This window comes from Argiope bruennichi, chromosome X2 (genome assembly GCF_947563725.1).
Source record: "Argiope bruennichi chromosome X2, qqArgBrue1.1, whole genome shotgun sequence".
NCBI lineage: Eukaryota > Metazoa > Arthropoda > Arachnida > Araneae > Araneidae > Argiope > Argiope bruennichi.
In genome coordinates, this window is record NC_079163.1 from 81,350,981 (window position 1) to 81,369,979 (window position 18,999).

General features: G+C 34.7%; 1 protein-coding gene across 2 annotated transcripts in view; it reads right to left on the reverse strand.

The window, feature by feature from the left end:
• LOC129960643 (uncharacterized) overlaps window positions 1-18,999 on the reverse strand; it is a 51,324-nt gene that overhangs the window by 16,117 nt on the left and 16,208 nt on the right. Inside the window, exons 1-2 of one of the 2 annotated variants that reach the window (XM_056074192.1) lie at window positions 14,887-15,078; window positions 8,226-8,352 (exon numbers count right to left, since the gene is read on the reverse strand). In XM_056074192.1, the coding sequence (XP_055930167.1) occupies window positions 8,226-8,333 (108 nt within the window). In that variant the 5' untranslated portion in view covers window positions 8,334-8,352; window positions 14,887-15,078. Of the gene's footprint in view, window positions 1-8,225; window positions 8,353-14,886; window positions 15,079-18,999 lie in introns of those variants that run through there. The other variant, XM_056074191.1, reaches the window with a different exon arrangement.

Genomic DNA, 18,999 nt, shown 5'->3' on the forward strand with positions numbered 1-18,999 from the left:
GCCTTTAGACAGAAGTCAGTTTAGTAGCACCGTAGATAAATATTGGTCAAGAGAAACGTGACCGTCTGATATGCACCATAAAAGGCAAAAAGATGCGAAATTTCTGTCGTAAAAAGCGCAGGACAGTTTAGTTTCAAAGCGCATATTAATAACTAGAAAATTTCTATTAAATCGTATTTTCCCATTCAGTTCGCTCGAAACTTTCGTTTTGAAGTTCAGGAAAAACAAGATATTCATTGAGCATGTTTAAAAAGGCTCGATTCCTAAATATTAGCAATTTTGATGAAACGCTATTCAGATGTCATTTGCACGTTGCGCAACAGCGGGATAATTGCAGATGAAAATCCAATAAAAGCTCTAATCTGGAATTTAGAATAAGACAAGATATTGTATTCAGCTTTAAATCGCCTTTAGATGTGTATAGCGCTTTGCGAAAGCAAAGTGGATAATTTAATCATGTTTAACACGCTGTTCTAAGAAGCCGTGCCCTACCAAACCGATCTTCAATATTGTAATAATTTTGAACCTCACGAGTAGAAATCATAAGGTGGAGAATAAAACAGAACTAGGTTTCTCGCTTTGTAAGACTCTTTGAAAGACTACCTTTGCAAGACTCCTTCCTCTACTGCTCCTATCGAATTTGAAGCACACATAGTACAAGTAATTTGAAGCAAGATCACGTATGCAGGGAGAGAAGGCTTGTTGCATACCGACTAAAAACTCTTCGAAAATTCTTTCGAAATTGGGCATCGTTTCCTCGATTCGAAAAAATCTGTTTACATTTGTCCGAAAATTCTTAAATTAGTTGCAAACTTGTTTACGCTGAGCTTTTCAAACCGCATTAAACTTTACCAGTATAAGCATGTAGGCCTTGTTTTTTAGCAAATCTAATTATACAAATGTAAGAATATCGGACTGTTATGCTTATGAAGGAAGCAGGTTCCTAGAACGGGTTGATCAGCCGCAGGTGGTCGGGTGACCTAGCCTGGATAAAAGAAGGTTATCACTTTTACCTTTAAATTCAGCAAGATCTTCATTGCCTACAACCATTTGCGATTTCGGACGTTCTAGTAGTTCTTTTTGAATCGATTTAGAAAGCCTGGTTACTCGAGGTAAAGTAAATCGAAGATCGAATAAGATTTCCCTTAATATCAAATGAAAGCAAATCTTGCAGAATTTCCAGATGCCTATATGTGTACTGCTGCCCAAGTTTATAGCTATAGGAGCAATTTAGCTCTTATACCCAATCTTGCATTACAGTCAATATCAAAACAGTACACTATTACTTAGTTATCAGCATTTTTCAGATACTTTATTCCTTTAAGAGATCAATGCAAACTCTGTTGGAGCAAAAAGAAACCGAAGTTAATTTAAGGAAATTATCTACAGCATCACTTAAAATGCATAAAACTTTCACTTTCCGAAGCAGCACCGTTCTCGTCTTCAAATATGAGATTGAACCTCTGCCGAAACATTTTAAGGATAATCAGTTACGACAGTTAAAATGCATATTAAGCAAGTCATACGATGTGGTTCGAGAATTTATATTCAAAATGGCCTCAAAAATCTGCCATTTAGCTGAATAGAAATTTGATTACATCAATAAGAATTCGGTATCCACATATTAGGAGAAAATTTTTCAAATAGACTTTAATGCTAGAAGTCAGACAAGGACCTCCGGGAATTTTCGCATTTTCTTTCGAGTGAATCATTTATTGTAAAATTGATCAAAAAGCTCAAATAACTAATCCGTAGTCTATTTAGAGTAAAAATCGGAAATGTGTGGAACCGTTTTTTGACTGAATTAATAGGTAAAAATTAGGAATAGACATGGAGATGCAATTTAAGAGGAACACAAAACTGAACAGAACTGCCGTTAGTTTCAGTATCTCGAAACTCACTTTTCGATGATTCTACCTCGTTAAGGAGCGGGTCGCGGAAAGATGAGCGCATTTCCGGATTTCGCCCCCATTAGATACTTTTTTCCTTTCATCCCCCCCCCCCCAACGTATACGTTGGGGTCGTTTCTGTCATGCAATTATAATTCAGCTCAAAATCGCGTATTGATTGCTTAGATGGCTAATTCAAGTGGCAAAAAGTCATCGGGATAGGCACAGATGTTATATAATTTTAAGTGTGACCGAGATTATTCGCCATTAGTTTCATAATGTTAAAAATTCAAGAGCCACATTTTAACAAAATTTTGTAAAAGTAAATTATTAAATCGACAGAAATTGTCCATAATTCAGAATTTAACGTTTAGGTCTCGTACAACAAATAAAAATTTGTTGTGCGAATTGCCGTTATCTGCAATTTTTTGGCTTTCCAAGTCCCAAATACAGGTTTACATTTAACAAAGTGAACATCTCGATCTTTCCTCTCACCCTTATTTCGACTAAAACTCTTCCTAATGCATGCTCACAAAAAGCGGAATTTCGAATCCTATGATAAGCAAATAGCTTTAGTTTAATTTTAGTCGCTGAAACAGCACGATTGTTCATCGTACGGGCATAGAATTTTTGAATTTTCAAAAACGACAGTTCGAAGCATTTTCAATTTATACGGACTAATTCGACACAAAAATTATACATAATCCACTGAATCGTAATTGAAGAGATAACTTTCCATTTCGAGATTGTGGCTTTATCCGATAAGAGCAGAACCACCGAGAGTTAAATTCTCTACGAGTTCAATGTAAAGTTCATTAAATGCAACTACTATGTTAACTTTGTTTTGAAATTCTTGCAGCTGTTATTTATCGCGGAATCGATCTAGCTATTTTGCGGGACATGGGTAAATGTTTAAGACTATCTGAATGCACAACCGAAGATCAATGTTATTTAAAATATTCCACGTTGCCTCTGCTTTTATTATATTAACTAATCCAATTGAAACCTAGTTAGAGAAAATTCCCACTTTAGATGACAGACGCAAATCTTTTTGCAATTTATATGCATATGGACCTAAGTGTCTGGCCAAGAGCAGGCCATTAATATCCAAATTAAGACAAAAGTTACCGAAAAAAAACATTTTTCCAATTCTCTGGTGACTGATGCTATTTTCATAAACTTTGAAATATTTCAATTCTGGAGCATAGCCCGTTAGCGTCTTATACAGATATTCATTGCAGAAATATTTAAACCTGTTCAAGTCTATTTGAATAGATTAAAAACGACTCGCACTTAAAAAATCCATCTTCGGAGATGCATCTTCAGTATTCAATATCAGATTTACGAGTGAAGCTTGATGCAAGATGTCATTAGAAATTATCCGATCAATCTAATTGGCAATTAGATTGAAGTTTTTAAGTGTGCTTCGCTTCATGTCGCGTTCGTTAACAATGTAACGATGCGCAGCAGTTGCATAATTTTCAGTGGTTTATGTTGTGCTAAACTTCGGAGTCCATTGAAAATTACTCAAACGAATCCGAGATAAAGTCACTTCCTGAAAACGAATTAGTTGAAAAGACTAAAAACTAAGCACGGAAATCAGTGTAAAAAAGTGCAATTCCTAAAAGAGGGAAAAGCTTTGTCAACCGATAAGTATGTCAGCCATCGCCAAAGGCAAAATGCGACCATCGAAGTTGCTACGACTACGCAAACCAGTTTTTGAAAAACAAAATGCATCTCGTTTTAAAATTCTTATCCAAGGAATTATACGCGAAATGAGCAAGATTAGACATTGAAAAGCAATCAATTTTGGTTTTAGGCATTTTATCCGAGTTGTCGCAATACAAATTAGCTTTTTTATTTTAGGAAAGTTGACAATTTTTTGCTCTGTTGTGCTCTAGAAAAGCTTGCACACGCAACTTACTTTTGAAGAGGAAAGCAAGATCTGAAAATAGGTTCAAAATAACACTACAGAAAATGATTTCTGTGTTACTGAAAGGCCCAGATATGTTTAGCATTTCTCTTGAGAAAAATCCAAGGAAGAAAGAGGTTGCAGATAGAAACGGAAGAAAAGTTTAACGATTAAAAGTTTAGAAAACGACAATTTAAATAGTAAAATAACAACGAAGTTGAAAATATTCGGAAGCGGTTCGAGGTTTACTAAAATCTGCTCCAGAAAGTAAACACAAAATTTCATTGTTTTGGAAGACATTAAGATGTTATTTGCTATCGTAACACTGGAGGAATAGCACTAAAGATTATTGAAACTGAGGCTACCATTTGGCTAGAGGAAACATTTAAAAATTGTTTTGAATTGAAATTACTGTGAACAAACAGCAGTGTAAGAAACGACACTGCTTGTTCGAGATCTACAGGCATTTTTAATAGAATTCATCGGGAAATCCGGTAAATGAGAAAAGTTCCGAGATTGGAAGACAGCTAAAAATGAAATAGATTAGCCATTTCGAGCTAAAGAATACAAACAAAATGTCAGTAACTTGTTACTTTCAATTACGGCACAATTTTCGTTAAGTTTAACCGGAGGTAAACTTTGGGATTTCCATTTGGAAATGTAATCAAGTTCGATAATGCTCTTCACGTTTGAAAATTGGAAGAAGGAATATAGTCTATAAATTATCATTTGCATTCAAGAGGCTCCCATCGTAAAGTTGCTACCATCTCAAGTGATGGTTCCAATTTTTAAAGTTTCGAAGAGTTATGATTAGACCTTTCATTGAATCATGCATTTACTGTCTCCAAGTGCAAAGAGGCAAGATTCAGTAAAAACTAGTCGAATCGAGCCAAGATATGGCTAGTTTTCGTTTGAAGTAGCAGTCTGATATCGGTCGAAAGTACCCAGAAACTTATTTATGGACAGAGGTGGATTGACATCCAAGTCGGTGATTTTCGTACGTCGTGTATGATATTTTGAAATTAAAAACCTCTGAAGCTCGATCAAGAATTTGTTTTATCGAAGTGTTCAATTCATTTTATTGAAAAGGAATTTTTTTATAACACTATTTTTGTTGAATTTTCTTTAAATGCCAAGGGAAAGTACTTTGAATTTCAAGATATTGTAATTAGATATGAATATCTGAAATGTTCCAAGCGTCTTAACTTGAAAGTAGAATTGATAAAGATTTATGTTAAACATTAGAGGAAAATAGGATATGCATTTTGCATTTCGAGGTTTTAAAGAGCCAAGTCAAATTTAGTTCCGAAAGATTACTAGGAGAGTAAGCGTCCAAGAAATATTTCTAAAAAGTTAGCATTTAATTGGAATTGCTAAAGCATCCAGTTTTGTTCTAAATAAAACTATTCAGTAATAAGGAAAATGGAATAAAAACTCCTTGAATATATAATTTAAAAATTCAGTTATTTTTAAAATACATTTCGTTTAAGAGTTTGAGAAATTACGTATTTATATTTTAATACATATGCATAAAAAATTTCATAACCCTAAGTAAATTCGTAAAAAAGCCCAATAGGCTGCACCGTCCCCTTAGAGACATTTGGAAAATTGCGTCAAACAATTTAAAATTTGAAAGATATCGGCACCATTTACAATTTCAGAAAGAAACATTGGAGAAGACTCGATATTAAAACCGTCTCATACATCCGGATTTGGCTTTCATATCCAATACCGGAATGATTTGAATTAAAATTTAATCAATCATGTTTGAAATTTATTTCTATCCATGCAATTATGGGCAAATAAGATGTATCGCTTAATCGTAGGTTTAGACATTTATACACGAATGATTTCAAATGTATGGTACAGAAGCTTTCGACCCCATAGATAAATCGAATTGGCAAAAATATCCGAAACTTTGTGAATCGCTAGATAAAATTCACTTAATATCTTCGAGATCGAAGTTAACGCTTTTAGATACACTAGAGAGCAAGGAAAAACCGTATTAAAAAGGCCCGAGAAGCACTAGTGAATTAAGAACGAACAATTACAAGATTCTAAGACGGTGTTACTACAAGTTTATTCTTTCGACTTTTCAATTGCTTTTGTTGATCACTTTATGATATGAGAATAGAATCCATTTTCCTTAAGCACAATAGAGAGTACAGACCGACGATTTGCATTCTTCCCTCCCCATCGTCCAGTTGCCAGTCTTTAGTTAGTATTCAAGTTTTAACAATGAAAACAAGCAACAGCTGTTCAGAATATCCGAGCCACAACTTTTGAATAAAATCTTTAACTGAAGTGCTTTGTTAGTGGAATGAGATAAGAGGAGAGTAAATCGTATTCTTTTACCCAAACCATTCGGCGATAGATACTATAAGGAAGTTATATAGTTCTTTTATAATTCTGAAAGGTTTCGGGAGAAAGTTTTATACGCGAGATGGAAAAGGAGACGTCGAAACGCTATGCCATTCCTATATCCCATCATGGAATGGATTTTTAATCACAAAACGGACAGATTTTGCTCTCAACTAAAGGCGTGCATGCGTTTTGTGCTCGCAGAAATTTAATCCAAGGGAAACGAACTCTTGAAATATAACTTTAGCAATGAATTCCTTTCTGCAAAAATTGCTTTCGAATTAATTTCATGCCAAATTTAACACTACGATATTAACATTAATAGAGCATTTAGTACTTTTTACTAAAGTACAGGGGTCGAGATTAATTCGCAACTTCCAGTTTTTTAGACGCTCATTTTCGTACCCGATTACGAACATCTTGGATCAATCTCTTAACGGACTATGGTTTTGCATTAATATTGTCAATTGGTTCAAAATTAAAAATGAATTCGTATTCAAGATAAATTCGAAAAACCGTTCATTACTGGAGTAATCGTTGCAGACAAGATAGTCAACCCATTTATACAACCAACCAGAGAGTGTGAAGTTCGTATTTAATTCATACAATTTAACCCTTTGCATGCCGAAAAGCGATTCGATACACAATTATTCACAAGTTTATTACAAGTTTATTGCTCCGGGAGATATGCAATTTCAAGTTAAATTTCCCCGAAAAATTTAATATTTATAGTAATAATTATACAACCATTTTTAATTTAGATTAACATTCGAAATTAAAAATAAGCATTCAAGATGCACAGCCTTTAATGCTGCCCGAGAGTAGACGTCCAAAGTGAAAGGGTCAAATGTGGTGCATTTATAAATTCAAATCTCAGTCAAATCTATGAAGTATAAAGATGTACTGAAAATAATCACTCGTCCTTTCAAATTTTAACTTATTAGCACAAGCATTTCAAAATATAAAGACTTTGTATCACTTTGCATAACGCTCCAGAACATTTCAGATTTGGAAATGAATTCCAAAATGAACACTAATTTTAAGGGATTTTATTCGGGGAAACTTGATGAAATTTACGATCCCACTTGCAGACACTCGTGAAAAGTTTAGGATTTAATGAAACGATTTTAAATTTGTCAGCAAGCTCATTTAGCCAAATATCCAGTAAGAATGAATTTAAAATGGCGATTTAACTTTCAGATATTTGTAGAGCAGAAATTCAAATTTAAGTAAAGAGACGTTTAATTTGGCTCAGAGGTTTCTGAAAGGTGCAACTATGTTTTGGTCACTAATTTCGTCTTGCCTAGTCTACAGTTGAGACATGAGGGGTGGGGATAAACTAAGTCGATAGGCAATACTTAAAAGTAAGGTCTTATTTCCCCCATTCTTGATCCCTTTTCATTTTAAAAGGTTATTTGAATGCAAGCTTTAAAATAATGACAATTTGAAGCAATCAGATTGTCAATATTAACAAGTTAACCATAAAAATTAGAGTGCTGTTCCCCCTTATAGCTATCGAATTTAAAAAGCCGAGAGACTTTCTTCAAGTTTGCGATAAAATTTTGAGAGCTTTTTCCGAGGACCACCCACTGCAAAGTTTTCTTCAGACGAATGATAATCTTTCCAGTGAATGTTCATATGGCAATTGAAGCTTAAAATGAGCGATTCGGTTTGAGCTTGCAACAGATTTCAGTAAATCAAAATGGACATTTTGCATCAGTGCACAGACAACGAGATCAGCGCCTGCCCTGGGATTTCAGGACGAGAGAGTTGATTATATCGCGATTGTCTAATCATGCGAAAAGGATTATAGAAAGTTTATCAGTAAACCATTTCAAAGAATGAACCGGCTTTTTTGCCCATGCAACTTTGCTATCCAGTGGGTGTTCATGTATACACTTTCATTGGCAAGTTACCAACAGTATCTCGGTTTTCATATTCAGGGAGTTTCCTTTTATTTAGAGTGGAAAAGATCCATGGACAAGTCGCAGTAACTTTCCTTTTTTTCCAGGTTTTGTAATTTGAAAGTTTGACAAAATTACAGAAATATTAAAATAACTTACCTTGAAAAGTCTATCCTTTTGAAACCAAACATCGTCTTCCTCTTCCTGACTGAAGTCTGTATTAAGACCGTCACGAGATCGAGACAAAATTTTCTTTCTGCTAACCATTTCTTTATTCAGTCCAGGCCTGTAAAAACATGAAATCGTGCATTAATCTTGCAGTCGTACTAAAGAAAGCAAGTTTACAAAGATAGAAGTTTTTAAGATGGCAAGTTTAAAGACAGCAGTTTACGAAGCGACAGAATTAAAGTTATATTAACCAAATCAAATTATGGCAACTATGCTACACGAGAGATTTGGGCTGCGATGATAGAAGGGTTGTAATTCAAGAAGTTGCAATTACAAATTAAGAGTAACAGCGTGATACAAGGCAGCAATTTGCAAGACCACAGCCGTTTCGGAATTTGATTCCACAGAATAACGCAATTCTCATTAAACAAGGCGAAGAGCCGGGTTAGCAATTTTAGTGCCCGACATTGCGATCAAGCTCTTGTTCACAATTGGAAGCTTGCCTCAAGTCGATAGCACACGGCATTTCGCCGATGTACATTGTCCCCTCCCCTTCACCAAGGAAACCGTTATCTTCTATGCACCTTGACAGAATTTTCAGGCTTCACCAATATTCAAACTGTTAAAGATTTGTTTCACTGGAGTTCCGAATCAAATTTAATCTTTAAAAAGTTGAGTATTGGTAAGATTATATATAGAAATTTTTCAAAATTACCGTTTGAATTTATTTTCGGCATTTATGCAAGAACAAGACAAATTTAAAGAGAATCGATCTGACAATAAGATGTCAGACTGCACCATTATAAACGCATATTCAATAAATTTAGTACTACATGCAATTAAATGGCGACAGAGACGAGACGAGAATAGTCCCCAAGTTCAGCCGGATGACGAGCAAGCTTTCAAATCGCATTTGTTTCGTGAAGATCACTCAGGGTAAAGACGATTCATTCAAATTCCTTTTGTTCTCGTAAGCGCTGTTCACTCCGAAACAATGGAGATTAACGGGCGTCTACATGCACTGACAATAGGAATTCCTGACACACGAATGAGGTGACGGGGGAGGTTAAGTGCTGGCTCGCGTTTGTAATACAAGCGTGATATTCAGAAGGATTTTCTGCTAGGTTTTTCAAGTAGTCACTATCAAGGTGAAATCAAGTTATCTTCAACAGAACAAGTCATAATCAAGATCAGCAGACTATCCGAAGTAGAAGCTTCTTCCTATTGTTCCTCTCAATACAACATAATCGGTCGTGAGGACCAGATTAAGTTAATGACTGAAGGGCAAAAGTAAAATTAGATATTTAGAAGTAATGGGGAACCTAATCATAACTTCATTACATACTCCTTCCCATTTCTTTTAATATTTATCTATACATACTAGCTGAATAAGTATAAAACATCGTTGAGCTTTCTTACAGAAAGCTCGCTTTAAATTCATTTCATGCTAGCTCTCACTGACGGTGCAAGAGTTAAGTGGAAGTTCTCAAAATTTCAATGTTCTTTAGGAAATGCATTTCAAGAGTTCCGTTTGTAAAGTTTGAGAGGAAGGGAGCTTCCATAAATTAAAAGCTCAAGGGCCAAAAATTGCCTTTACATTTAACCGAAGTACGTATTTTCCCATATGCATTTGGAGAGTGAAGTTATTATAGACTACTTGACCTCTTTAATTATTAGTAGTGTGAAATTTTAATGTCGCGACCTCAAGATGTACTATGCCGATCAATTTATTCAAATAAGTTATCCATTGGCAGTTTAATTTTCGACATTTAAAATTAAGGTGTATGTACACACTTAAAACTTCGAAAATCGTTCAAAATATCGAATATTTTTTTATTGTTTAATAATGTTCCGATTCTTTAGCTTTCAAACGATACCAAGATGTTGCCAATACTCCAAATATTTCTCGAGTTATAATTATTTCTTGGGGCACTTTCATTAAAAACTCTAGTTTAGGCTTTTTGAACTCATTTTATGAAGAATGATATTTTCCATTATGTTGCATCATTCAAACAATCATCTCAACAAGAAATTAACCAAATACAATTATTTATATATAAAAATAATCTCCAAGACGGTGGATGTTTCGTGCCTCGATGAAAGTCATTTATAGAAATAAATTTTTAATAGCTATTTAAAAGGTGGATAAAATGCCGCTTTTTCTATTCATCGTTGATGAAAAATTGTTAGAAACTTTTTATAACTTGATTGAGGCAGACATGAAGACTAACATATAATTTCGAACTAGAATTGCATGTGTACAAATTAGAATTTAATGTTCCATATTTTAAGAATGTTAATTAGCTCATTAGGTGTTAATTAGTGTAATAGTTTTCGCACTGAAGCGAGTTTAAACATATTAGAGACCTACTGTGAAAACTGGATTTTTATAGTTAAAAAATCTAGTGTGTACGTACACCTTAAGAGGGATAAGACAATCGAAAAGTAGTAAATCTAGAGATTAAGAATAGTGCCGAGCAATTGATTGATTTAATTACACGTTATAATTTGACTAGTTAAGCATGCATTTATAAAACCAGGATTATGGATGACAAACCAAGTTGGATTGCAGATCGTTTTACGTAAGAAAAGATGTCCAATTCAAGTGAGTACATTGAGGAAATTGTGGTCGTTACTTTCATTCGATTGTAAAAAATTAATTGACTAAATAAACTTAGCTCTGAACTGTTGACAAATGGCGAAAAGCTTAGAATTATTTATATCCAGGGCTTGAAGTAATACCATTTTACAACAAACGGTTTCAGCCGTGGCGAGGATGCCAACCGAAGCAGAAGCCCTTCCAAACTTCCCCGCCACACCAGCGGAACAACGTATGGTCCCGACGGGTTTAACATGCACTTGAGCTTTTAACATGGTAGTTCTTCGGTGAAATCTAGTTTCGAACCTGGAACCCACCGCCCACTAAGCCGAGTTTCCCCACCACACCACTGTTTCCCTATTCAAAAAATCGACAGCAAGAATTTATAACTGCAAAATTTGTTACTATGCAACTAAAGTTGTATAAGCCAAGGACAGTGTTGAACTAATGTTAAATATTTAAGAATTTAGGGCGCAAACTAAATATTTTACGGTAGGTAGTTTTATGTTGGACAACGGTAGGTATTCAAAATCTTTTCTTGAGACTTGCCATATTTTAGTGCCAAAGCACTAAAAAATTATCGTTGGCTATTTTGAACGCTAAAACAATCCTATTTAGAGAAGTCTGGATGATTCTACTTTAATTTCATGAAAGTTCTTGGTGGATTGGCAGTGCTAGTATCCGACGTCTTCAACAGCCAGCTGTATAATAGCATATATACCAAATTGAGCTCGTCTGCTTGAGCAATTCAACCCATTAATCATTTGGGATGAATTGGAGGACCTACTAAAATACTTTCGCTGGCTCGACCTATTCAGACTTCGGGGGATTAGATATCAGATGAAAATTTCGATCAGTATCACGATTGGAGTGTTGGGTTCGTGGTCTTCAATACAAACGAGAATGCTGTTGCACTACCCAACTGCCGCAGGATAGAGACTCGCAAGATAAGCTGAAAAATTTACGAAAGTAACCGGTTTCACTTCTCAAAAAGGTAAAGTTTCTCATACACTATGCCCATAAAATATCGAGAACCTTTTAGAAATTTCTTTTTCAAGTCACGATTCCAGTTTGTCGACAGAAATACGAAATTTTAGGAATTCCCAAGTTGCGAAAAACATTCGAGAAAACCCATTAGCGATGGTTTTCGGAAATGCATTGGTCGTTTAATTGACAGGATAATGGAAGGATTGTTCCAGGTGACAATTGCAAGAAAATTTCCCAACTGCAGTTTGATAAAAATTTACGTGAAGACGTTAACAATTGTGTTTGAAAAAGGAAGTAGCTTGCAAGTCGACGCGTTATTTGTTTATTAGATTAAACATTCGGTAAGAAACGGGCAAAGACAAGAATGTTTGGAAATATTGAAACTGAATAACCGATATTGATACAATAAAATATGCAACGGCATTAGAGAAAACTAATTATTCCGATGGTAGAAGGGTGTGGCTTCACCGTACGACTAGTTTCTGTGTACAAGTCTTTAGGTATTCGTTGATGTCCTTGGGACAAATCGAAGGCAACCGCTTCTACATTTTCCCCGACTAAATTTAAAAGGCTAATGTTGCTTTAAAAGCCATTAGCGTACTAATACAAGCTCAGTATTGACACAAGGTTATTTTATCGGAAGGATTTTAAGATGACGCTATTGTAGCATTTCATTAAAGTTATACTAAATATGGTTACTTATTTAGAATAAATGTATCCTACAGATGCTTAAATTAATATTTATCATATCTAAGGGGATTTGTTTCGTAAAATAACTTTTCCTTAGATTACAGCACTTGTGCATACTGGAGAATATTCATTGCCTTTGACCACGTCAACTAACGTGTTTACGTTAATTAGTTTGAGAAAAATAGTATATCCCATAAGAGTTTAGAATTTTTCCCGTCTCTGAATATATCGATAAATTAAAGCCAGGCAATAAATTAAAAATCGCACATCATTTTAATATCTTCAGGCATTTTTAAACGATAACCACCACCTTTTTCGACTGTTCGGTTTGTACTTAACCCGATATACGTCGGGATTTGTCAGATTACAAGGAATTGCTTCGAGTCTTAAAACCATAGAAATTTTATTGAACATTTAAAATGGGATTCTTATTTATGAGACATCTCATACCAGTTTACAAAGAGGGCGAGCTGCAAAGACAAAATTATCACTTTCCATTTTTACAACCAGAGGGAGGGAAACTACGTTTGATCCAAGCCCTCACCAATTCCTACCAAATCATTATCTTTGGAAGTGAAAAATTATCCACCCCATTCTTCACGATTTAGCATCATTCTGACGTGATGCCCAAATCCAAGTTTGACCATATCCGCATATATTTTAATGGAATGGCGATAACTAGATACTGGAGAATATTATTCTAGTAGCTACAAAGTGATAAGATTTTCATTGAAACAAGGCCATTTTTTAAAATTAATACGTTTCGAGTTTCAAGTACATCTTGATGATATTTTACCCTACACAGTGCAGTGAATTGCAAACGACTGTAGACTAGAAGTTTGCCGATATGCAGCACTATTTGTATCTTACGTTTTGTTTGCTCAATTGCGAGTTGTCCTTTCAAGTCGGATCGATTCTATAGGCTTCATTAATGTTAAGTTAATGAGCAACTTTCGAGCACGTTATATCAATGTTTTATTAACACACAATACTTAGTATTTTAATCATTCTATATAAAAGAATAACCAACTTAATCTGAAATTTAAAAACTAAAGCAATAAAATGCGATTAATATTTATGGAGTTTGAGAAACTGTTGTTGTATCCTTTTATTTAATTAAATTCATTCTAGCTAAATCGATTGTAGTGCTCGAATACAAGTATGATATGTTGACGATTTTGCATTATTTAACGAGAATAGAAACCGATGACTAGGACTTAGGTTGGCTATGTGTTATATTTAAGCCACAACACGTTTCCAGTAACCCTTAACTTTATAAGAGTTGGTCAACTTGTGTTAAGAAGTCGGGGACTGGGAAACAGTTACGTCATTTTACATTTAAAACTACAAAGTATTCTAGGTCTTACACCGGCAGCGATGTCTAGACATCCAGCATAATGAAGCCGAGGACGATTTCAAAATAACGAAAGAAATTCATAAATATCAATTCAGCTAATATCTTCCTCGATGAATAGCCGATTTCGAAAATTAAAAATAGCTTTCGAAATATCTACCGGTTACGCGACTAAAATGCACTTCGAATTGCACAACGAGTATAATGATTAGCGATTACAATAAAAGGCAAGGAATACGAAATTAAATTGCTTAAAATCTGTAAACCAGTTGACAAAATATACAAAAATTTGTTTTCAAAATTTGCCTTCAGAAAAGAACTTGAGGATATTAAGAATAAAAGTAAATATACAAGAGATAAAAATTGAAATTAAAATTTTTTTGCAAGATGGCTTTAATACAACTTTAAAATAAGTCATTTTCTGTAAAACATGTCTAGTAATTTTCTAATTTTGTTACCCAGTTAATGTTAACTTCATTAAACTTCTGTTCGCACAAACTAGAAGTAAACTTTCTTATTAAAAATTTAAAAGTTGGTAAATGAATTTAAGGCGACGTGCACAAGTAAAAATCATGAAGCCGTGATCATCTGAAAATTGATTATGTCGAATCTAATTATAGAATCGTTAAAGAGTTTCGATTCATACAACAAGGTTATTAGAGATTACCTGGCCGATTTAATTGGCATTTTTAAATGCTTTGGGAAACAAATTTATAGCAAATCATTCAAATGAAAAGAAACTGATGAATGTATTAAAAGATCAATTTTACTAGAAAATTGTCCAGCAACTTTTCCTTAAAATTCCACGTTTTGATATGGGTTTCTTTCTATATTTTTATACCAATGCGATAAACTTAAGAATTAAGGCAATAAACTAAAACAATCATTAAATGAAACATTAGATAATCTAGCATTAAAACACAAACACTGGACACTGCGCGTCAGACGAAAGTAGGTCGCACGTAAACGTCCCCAGCGAAAGTAAATTTCTCACTTTCAATTAATAGAAATTGAATTCTTACCGTTAGATTTTAAGTAGACAAAGACACCACCACAAGAATCTTGAACTTAAACAATGAAATAAGACGCAGCATACAACAATAATCCAAGAACTGTCACATTCGAAGACGAAGAAACTCCTTTCTCGTGAAGTCAATAACGGTAAAACGGTTGATCGGCCGCTTTGCTCACAGGTGGTAGAACCCGAATTGCGGTGAAAAAAGCTGCGACCATCGCAAGTGGGTGCTACTTGTTTGACGTCATAAAACGGGTCACGTGCCAGTAGTTTCGCTCTCTCGAACCTAGTTTTCACTAGATGCCTTCACCTGGCGACTTTCCGTTTCTAAATCTTCAATAAATCTAAGAAAGTAAAAGCTCTTAAGCCGAACCGACATTTCATTTGCATCACGAGACTAATCGGTTGCACTTCCGCAAAGTTCCGCACACGGATCCAGCGTGCTGTGCTCCAATTAAGGGGGCATCTTTACACTGGCGGAGGGAGGGTCAGCATTCGGACTTAGTCTTTTTCCACCCGTTCTTATTCTCATCCGTCAATTACGGCTTTATAATTTAAGAAGCAAAAATTGCCCGAGGCTCTCGAATCACTACGCCTCTGCAATCTCGAACGTCGAAATTTTGAAGGGCAATGATCTAGATGCATTCAAGACCAATGACAGGGGAGGGAATTCTGTCCTACCAGTTGAATTTATTCTCGCTACAGAAACTAGTCTGCCATTCAGTTTTCAAACTTATTAATTTAACTTTTTTCATACTTAAAATTTTTTGGTTCTAGCGTTTACACTTGCTCATACCTTGCCTCTATGCGAATGAATTCAAAACTTCTCTTTTTTTGTACGCATTTTTTACTACATGTTTACAACAGTTTAACCAAGTTTTTATATACAACCAAATTATAACTACGGATCCAGTACTGATTAAGTTGAAAAACACTCTTCAGATCCACCAACGCAATGATGATTGAATTACCGAAGTGCCCAATTATAGATTGTGACGGAATTTAAAGACGGTTTCTCCATCCTAAGACGTTATCCTCACTAAAGTCATTCCAATTTGTTCAAGGAAATTTCGTTCCTATGGAGGAAAAGAAAATTTAAACCTCTGAATTAAATCCTTTCCAAATCGTGTAATCATTTTCTATACTTAAGGAGATGTTCAGACCCTTCTCTATCAATTGGCCACTTCCCGGAAATCATTCCCCTTAAAATGAAAAAGGAGTTACAGTTGAAAATGCAAGATACCAATTTTAAGATGGAATTGTTTTAAAATAAAGTAATGAAGCCTACGTACTAGCATTTAAAACAAAAACAAAGCAATCCTTAACAAGAGACAATATAGGCGAAATTATCGCAAGATTGTCGAGTAGTAGAGTTTAGTGATAAGCAATAGTCAGATAAGACACGAATTTATAAACTAAATTCTTACCATCTCATTTTTGGTTTAGTTTCCGATTCATAATGACCAACGGAACATACGAGCTCCTGCGCTGAGAAACAGATTTGAATATCGCTTAGCGTCTTGGAATTTACTCATAAATAGATCCGAGGTTATCCAACCTTTTCTGAAACCCTACCCCTTAAGAAGAAATATTTCAACGAATCCTCTTCCATAATATTGAATTCTCGACTATTTCTGGACCCGTTACGACCCTCGTGGAAAGCTTCCGTGTCCTTTAATGGAGGCCTATGCGCTAGATCTCGCCTATTTAAAATATTCTTTCAAGCTTAGTTCTACCGCAACTAAAACGCCAAAAATTTATCTAATTTTTATAACGCGGGTGGTATATTTTCCGTCTCTCCAAAAGTTATCTAAAGTATTAACCGGCATGACGATAGAAATTCTAATATTAGCTTGCCTCTACCCATATTTGGATGATAGTTAAAAGGAAAAGAACTGTACTACTGGTATCCCATGCCACGAGTCCTCCAATAGTATTAGAACGATAACATAAAGACGATTCTCCCGAATAGACAAGATACTTGGATAACGAGATTTCGTTATATTCATAAATACCAGGCAGAAGAGCAGTCCCTTTTGAATAAAATTCGATCGCCTTAGATTTAGAGTACCGTAGTAGTTGAAGAATTGGAAATTTTGGAATTTAAAGCCATTAAACTTGATAAAAACCCATTTAAAACTTCAAATTATGCTTTCTTTACTTTTAACAGATAATGTCCGATTCGATTTTAAAACATCTATTAAACATTAACACTTTTGTTTTATAAGTCAAAAGATTCTTTCAAATAAATACAACTACTTTCCTTTTCCTTGTTCGGCAAAGTAATTTTTTTATTTGACAAACACGGCTGCTCTATTTAACGCTTCAATAGCTATTAAAATGGATATGCAACTCCCGTAAGCTACAAATGTTGCAGTTGTACTTGTTAAAAATATACAAGATCTCTATTGAAGTACATTCGACAACTAGTGCCTAAATTGCACTACCATTCCCAGTTGATGGCAAAATGCAAGGCCATCTGAAATTTAACATTTTACTTTCTCGGAGCTATGAAAGATTAACAGGTGGTTAATCTTCGATCTAGCACAAAACAAGCCAAGAAATAAAAAGCAAAACCCGATAGGTCAAAATGAAATTTGAACATTTTAATCATACTAAGTATCCATATAAAGTTGCACAAGTTATTTAGAACAAAGCAATGATACAGGGCAATCTTTGTAGTACTTCAAATGGCACCGTTTAGTTATAGACGCAAGATATTCTATATTATAAACAACTGGAGTTAAATAGCAAAATAAGCTAGTTTTGCCTATTTTTGGATTATAGAAAACCCCGATTTTATGAGTCTGTATTAGATGGCAAGATACCAGAAAGCTATGCGGTGTAGTTTATATAAACTGAGCAAAAGGCTTAAGTTTAGAGCAGACTCGTTCGTCCAATTTGAAGCGCATAAATTCAACGGAAAAAATTTGCGATTAGACATATTGAAATCCAAGTTTTTAATGGAAAATTTGGGCTAGTTTTAACGCACTATTTGCATTTAATTCGTAATCTATCTTTAGGATGGTCCTACCAAGAACTCAGGATAGCAAAACTCAGTCGGTATATTGCATGTTATGTGTCAGTATTGTATGTCATCATCCAGATACACTTTCTCTGAAGTGTGGCTATCGTTTTTATCAGAAGGCAATTCTCATCCTAGTGATATTTGGTTATTCAGGATAATCGAAGCGAAATACTCACGTGGATGCAATCTCCATACGAAATTTTAAGATAAAATAAATATAATTAAGATCAGTTTAACAGAATGATAAAGCCTCGCTAACTCATTGAATTCTTGATAAACATATTGCTAATGACATACAAATTTGATGCAATCTGAAAAAAGAGCAACCGTTCTCTGAACAAAGAGTGCGTCAAATGTGGAAGTATTCGGCAAGTTTCCATTATGTTTAGTTTATATAAGCTAGTTCGCAAATCAAAATTATACTGGGTAATTCGGAAAGAACGAGCTTATGGGTTTAACATTTGCGTCAAGATTTGGAATCTAGAAAAGTTTGTTGCCGATTTATTTTATGGTAGTGTTCGTTCGAGTAGAATCAAATTTATAGCGAAGCAATTTCGTTATTCAAAATGGCAACTGAAAAATTAATCACTGAAGCAGATTCGCGAATTCACAAATTACTTTTAGAACAATTTCAGTAAAATATACGAAGAGGACTCTTCCTGAAGATTTAGGGAGTTCCACGAGTTATATAAGGTTGCGAGAATATTTGATGGAATAGCTAGTTTCCTCTAGATCAAGAGTTATGGAAATACCATCTGACCTAATCAGAACGAGTAATCGCGTAAAAATTGTTCCCCGATCGAATAAGTTTGTTAATATTTCCCAATGATCGAGCGAGTTTGGGGGAATGCTAGACAAAAAAGCCAAAGTCCATACCTCAAAACTTCTGCCGACTTAGTATTAGCACCAAGTTTGCGTAAAATCTGCATTTATGCCAAACACTGCCATTAAATTTGAACATATCTACTCCCATCTAGCTTTACTCTGGTGCTGCGTTTACGTTCCAGAAGATTTATTAGTCGGCTAACATGTTTACTTTCCTTGTAATGTTTTGTCTACCTTCCTCGTCAGTTAACACGTTAAACATCCAAG